Source organism: Xiphias gladius, chromosome 9 (genome assembly GCF_016859285.1).
Source record: "Xiphias gladius isolate SHS-SW01 ecotype Sanya breed wild chromosome 9, ASM1685928v1, whole genome shotgun sequence".
Taxonomy (NCBI): Eukaryota; Metazoa; Chordata; class Actinopteri; order Istiophoriformes; family Xiphiidae; genus Xiphias; species Xiphias gladius.
The window spans coordinates 20498713-20504712 of record NC_053408.1 but is presented as its reverse complement, the minus strand read 5'-3'; the positions used below and the strand labels follow the sequence as shown (position 1 = coordinate 20504712).

General features: G+C 43.3%; 1 protein-coding gene across 4 annotated transcripts in view; it reads right to left on the bottom strand.

The window, feature by feature from the left end:
- The window catches only part of LOC120794773 (caskin-2-like), a 57150-nt gene that overhangs the window by 11999 nt on the left and 39151 nt on the right, over nucleotides 1-6000 (bottom strand). For 3 of the 4 annotated variants that reach the window (XR_005708157.1, XM_040136078.1, XM_040136081.1), the window contains 3 exons: nucleotides 4730-4847; nucleotides 1087-1215; nucleotides 795-881 (listed from right to left, as the gene is read on the bottom strand). Coding sequence is in view for 3 of the 4 variants with exons in the window: in XM_040136078.1 (XP_039992012.1) it covers nucleotides 795-881; nucleotides 1087-1215; nucleotides 4730-4847 (334 nt within the window). In the remaining variant the exon portion in view is untranslated. The remainder of the gene's footprint in view (nucleotides 1-794; nucleotides 882-1086; nucleotides 1216-4729; nucleotides 4848-6000) is intronic. The other variant, XM_040136079.1, reaches the window with a different exon arrangement.

Below are 6000 nucleotides of genomic sequence, written 5' to 3'. Positions count from 1 at the left end.
TTAATTTGAAATTTTAGGAATTACACTTATTTGCTTTCTTTCCAAGGGTTAGATGAAAAGACTGAAAAAAAATCTCATGTCTGTGTGCAACTACAGGGCTAAGGCTGGGAGGCAATTAGCTTAGCTTAGCATAAAGACTGGAGGCAAGGGCAAACAGCTAGCCTCGCTCCGTCCAAAGTTCAAAAACAGGCCTACCCACAACTCTAAAACTCACTCGTTTTATATAATTTCTTTAACCTGTACATTAACAGAAATGTAAACATGACAATTTGGGATTTTAGCACACACAGACATGAGATTGATTTCAATCTTCTCATCTAAATCTTGAAAAGAAAGCAAATAAGCTTATTTCCCAAAATGTTGAACGATTCCTTTAAAATGTTACTTATTTCAGGAATGATCTGGAACCAGAAGTTATATTATCTCTTTGCTTATTTCATGCAAAAATACAAAAAATACACATTTCATGACTCAGCACTGTATGAAATGGCTTGTTTTAATAGCTTTTTATATTTTTGCTGCTGAGGCTTCAGTAGGCACACCGGCAAGCTGCAAAAAACTTAATACCAGCATGTCAGGAGTAACACTTGAGTCTTAACACTTGGGGGCTTTGCAGGGGTTTGCAGGGTGGCATCGTAAGGTCAAGACTTTGGGACACAAAAGGATAAAGATGGGAATAAGCTTCCTTAAAGAGGCGCTGTTTATCAGAACGGCGGGGACTGGAGCTGGTCTACAGGTTCACACAGGGGTTAGGTTTTGGGAGTTGGCAGGTGTTTGGGGCCATACACTCTTACCAGTGGGAGAGCTCCTGAGGACCCAAATGTCCTGAGTGGGACTAGCAGGACTAGCTGGGGCTGAGAGCTGACTGCCAGGTGGAGCACCTAACAAACACACACACACTCTTTAGGTCCACACTCACTTTTACCCCGCACACTGTAGAGCTGGGAGTGGATCTATCAAGCTCACCATGGGACTGATCAAAAGAAAACTGGGATAAGGGAAATGTGAAACCTGGGAAGGCATGAATGGGTGACAGGTGGTGAAAAGAAACCAAACAGAAACAAAGAATTTTGTGTGCGTATGTACCTGCGGGATCATAGCCAAGGGTGTATGAGTCGTCAGTCTGAGGAGTAGGGCCATGGCTTGAGGGAGGAGCTCTGGATGCAAAGTGTAGTCGTTGGCAAGGCATTGAGGCTTGGCGAGAGAGGGTGCCCCCTAGGGTCAGGGAGACATGCATGATTGAGGGAAAGTAGATCATGTGCATGCATGTGTGCTAGTCAGTTTGAACTGCATGCACAGGTAATGGTACATTTTGTAAGACTGCAATGAAAACCACCTTCTTGAAGTCTGAAGACTACATTGTGAACTTTATCATGTATTCTTGTTCATTGAGTATATGAAGAAACAGCAAAAAAAAAAAAAAAAAAAAATCACTGTAAATCCTCTCTGGTGTTATATAAGAAGCTGCTGAAAGGGAGTGTAAGATCACCAACAACGCAGAGAGGGCTTACTTTGTTGTTGGCCCACGGTTGCTGACACCATTGACATTATCACAGAGCCCTGGCACACGCACACACACAGACACACACAGAGCACATAATATCTCAACGCAGACTGTGAGGGCTTTAGCACTGAGCTGACACTCGGCAATCTGGCCATAGTAATCCTATTAATGTGCGTCTGTGTGTGTGAGTGTCTACGTGTATGTATGTATGTGTAGCCTGGTTTGTTGAGGACCCAGAATTGAAGCATTTTATCTTCTATGTTTGCACCTATTACCCTGTTCACACCTGGCATTAACAAGTGTCTTGGGAGATCAGATCACAAGCAGACGGCACTAAATACAAGTTTAAACAACCACCAAGACGCATTCTGATCTGATCACTTAAACCAATCGCAGAGGTGGTCTGGGACACATTGACCACATTTCTTTTGTAGTGTAAATGCTAATGCATCCTGATGTATCCCTAACTAGGACTTCACAGGAAAATCAATGCAGGGCGTGGTGGTTGTTTTGGTGACAGCACAACACACTCGAAAAAATGGAGAGGAGCACTGATGTATGTGGTTGGAGTTCAGTGAAGCAATATGCCAAATCTCCATTAGGGAAGAAGATTCAGTCCAAAGAAAACTAGACAACTCCTATCGTAGCCGGGCCGTATACAAGGCTATTGCCGACCTTCTAGCGGAAGTGACGTAGGCAGTAGCAAATTCTGAACACAGGTGGTCAGCAGGACACTTTGGAGAAACGATATACACAGGTGTAAATGGCGATGTGTCTTTTTTGTCCACTTGTGTTTGGATCATCCCAGACACGTTAATGCCAGGTGTAAACAGGGTCTATGTCTGTTGCTGCTATTGGACCCTTCACTGTGCTTGTCCCACTGTTTGAATGTCAATGGCTTTACAGCCAAAAAACAAACATAGGGCTCATATTGTTTTTATTCACAGGGATTAGATCAGATGATTTACAAGCATCCTGAACCCTCCATTGATCACGCATGCCCACATGACAGATCCTGCATGTGTACAAGTAGCGAGATACATTATATTCTTAGCCCAAATATAACGATTGTACTGGGTCTAGTTAGCCCTTTTAAGACCACTCTGTCAACTCAACCCCTCAACCCCTGTACCAAGTCTAATATGGCCTTGGGAAGGAGTTATTATCAGTATATGATATGATAGTAAGCATTTATTCTTCAAATTCATTTATTCTTTTGCATTGTATGTCAAGTCAATATTATCTGGTGATTAATTACAGTTTGTTTAGCATAGATGTAGGTGGATGAATTCCTTATTCAGCCCTGTGATGTATGGCTACTGTAACTAATGGCATGATATCAAGTATGAGGCTTTAGGCATGGCTGTAAAAATGCCGTTAAGGGGCTCCAGGGCAAAAATTTGCCTCCATTGAGCCCAACTCGCACCTATTTTCATGTATGCATTGGGTATGTACCCTGTTGCCTCTAAGTTCCCTTTAAGTACAGTGGGGTAGCTGCATGGATCCCTGGTGTTATAGACTGGTACTAGGGTCACTGAATGTCACCTCTCTAGCGGGGAAGGACAGGAAGTTGGTGCGGCAGTTGGAGCGGTACCAACTACATAGTTGGACTCACCTCCACGCAAAGCTGAGGCCCTGGAACCAAACTCTTCGAGAGGGGCTGGACTTTTACCTTTTCTGGAGTTGGCCAGGTTGTGAGGTGCCAGCCCCTGGCTGACTGCCACTGTGTTTAAGTTCCCCCCGGAGAAGAGAGGGTCGCCTCCATGTGACTGCAAGCTGCTGCAAGGAGGGCTCTAACTGTCGTCTGTGCTTATGCCCCGTACAGGGGGTTGGCCTGCCTTACCTGAACCTGTATGGTGTTTTGTTACTGCACTTCTGTGCTTGTCGCTGATTAGACATAACAAACACCATAATTGAGCAAAGGGTGGTTGATTAGTGTACATGGTACCAGAACACTCTAGGCCTAAGATCAATGATCAACTTTGTTGTCGTATCATCAGATTTGCGGCCGTATGTGTTGGAAACTTGGGTGACAATAGGAGCTGAGCTCTCAATTGATCACTACCTGGTTGTTAATTGGATCAGATGATGGGGGAGGATGATGGACAGACCTGGTAAACCCAACCCATGTCAGTGAGGTCTTCAACTCCCACCTCTGGAAGAACTTCTCATGTGTCCTGGGGGAGATTGGGGATATAGAATCAGAGGGGGCCACGTTCAAAGACTCCATTGGAGGGTCAGAAGGGCTGTGGCTTTGGCAGTTGGTGGGAGGTGATCAGACAGGCTATGTAGAAGGACTTTTGGCCTCAAGGAATTTCCAGCAAACCATCAGACGACTTGAGAAGAGAAGGCAGAGCTTGACCCAGGCTTGACCCGGGGAAGGAGAACTGCTGACTCTGATTGTGCATATTGTTGGCTGGTGGAAAGAGTGCTTTGAAGAACACCTGAAACCAGCAAACATGTCTTCTGAGGAGGAGGGAGAGAGGAGGAGGGGAAACCTCACTCATATCTCTGGCAGAGGTCACTGACGTAGTTAAAAAGCTCCTCAGTGGCAAGGCGCCAGGTGTGAATGAGATTCACCCTGAGATGCTGAAATTTCTGGACATTGTTAGGCTGTCTTCGCTGACACGCCTCTTTAATGCCACATAGAGGTCAGGGACAGTACCTGTGGACTGGCAGCCCAGTTGGTGGTTGGGCTGCTACCAGGGTCGTTTCTACGACCCATCCGGTCCTTATACACCAATCAGCCTTCTCAACATTAAAACCAGTTAACGTTTATATATAACAATATATATCATACATACACACATATACACATATATATAGATATACACATACATACATACGTACATATATACGGCCTCGATATATTCTTATACACCATTCAGCCACAACATTAAAATCAGTAAGTAGTTTTAATGTTGTGGATGATAGGTGGATTTCGTAAGATGACCATGTGTTTTGTATGTAACATCTTAATTGGCAAAGCAAATATTAACTACAGCTGTCAGTTAAATGTGGTGAAGATAAAAAGTAAAATATCTGCCTCTGAAATTTAGTGGCGTGGCCATATAGAGGAGCAGAGATTGGAAATAGTCAAAAAAGCACATGTACCTCAAAACTGTAATTAAGTAGAGTACTTAATTAAAAGTACTTGGGCACCTTTCACAACTGAGTGTCTTAAAGTTTTTGTTAAATTTGTGTGCGAGCTGGTTGTTTGTCTACCTGCTCGTTTGCTGAGGACCTCCACCACTGAAGGAGGGAAGAAGCCCACTCGGTCTGTGCCGCGCTGATTGTCATGGATGTGACCTTTCCACCGGCCGTCTGAGTGCTGCTCCACGACCTGACACCAACAAATCATGAGTACACTTCAGCTGAGATGTATGTGTCACTGCAACCAGCATTTTTCATGCAACAATTCACAATAACATTAGACTACGCTATAGAACATAAACAATCACTGTCACATAATTCAATAATAACTTTGCTGACTGCTTCAATTACAGCATTAAAATTTAAAAATGTAGCCCTAATTTACTTTTAACTTCATGGGGAAAAGAGACAGCTTTCCAAACATTTTTCCTTTTCAATTGTACATCAACTGTTAAGGATGCATCTCATGTGTGTGACTCCTTAAGGCATGCTTTTAAGACCATAATGAGAGAGCCAATGAGCTGGAAATACACAGTCTATTCATTCGGAGTGTTAACAAAATGCCTGGAGAGGACAAATCTCATCTCACAAGATACTGTACAACAACACACACATTCATAAAGGAGTCTGCAACGTCAAAATGACTTGTATGAAGATATCAAAATACACATCAGTAAGCACATAAACACGCAAATGCGCACACACATGAGTTAGTGCAAACATTGTGTGTGGGGAAATGAGCAAACAATTTGGTATTGAGAGAGTGACAGTAACAAGTTTGTGCCCGTTTCTCTGCTCTGGTTTCCTGCTCAGGGTACACTAAATTACCCTGCAACATCCCACAATCCAAAAAACAACAAGACTTCCCTCACAAAAGTCTTCATCATATAATCCTTACACTGCCTGTGATTCCCCTGCCAATGAGTGAAGCAGCTGCAAGAAGGTATAGAATAAATTTCAGCTGAACTGATTGTACAGCAGCTGCCATAAAACAGTTCCAGGGAAATATAACATAGTACACCTGTATATGACCAGTGTTACAGCAATTCCTGTAATTTTGGGCTGTGCGATATGACTATATATATATCGTGTGACGATAGAAAACATCTGTCTTTTCGTATTATGCGCTATTTTTTATTTCGTTGTGTCACAAATCAATCCTTATGGCACTATTTTTTGTCATTTGGACGACGCTTTGCATTCTCCCACACGACACAGATTCAGGCAGGAACTTTGCATGCAAGCCACCATATGGCAAAGAATCACGAAGATAGAGGGAAATAATGGCTGCCCTTGCAACTTACATCTGCAAAGACATGGCCCCAATTTACACGGTCAAGAAA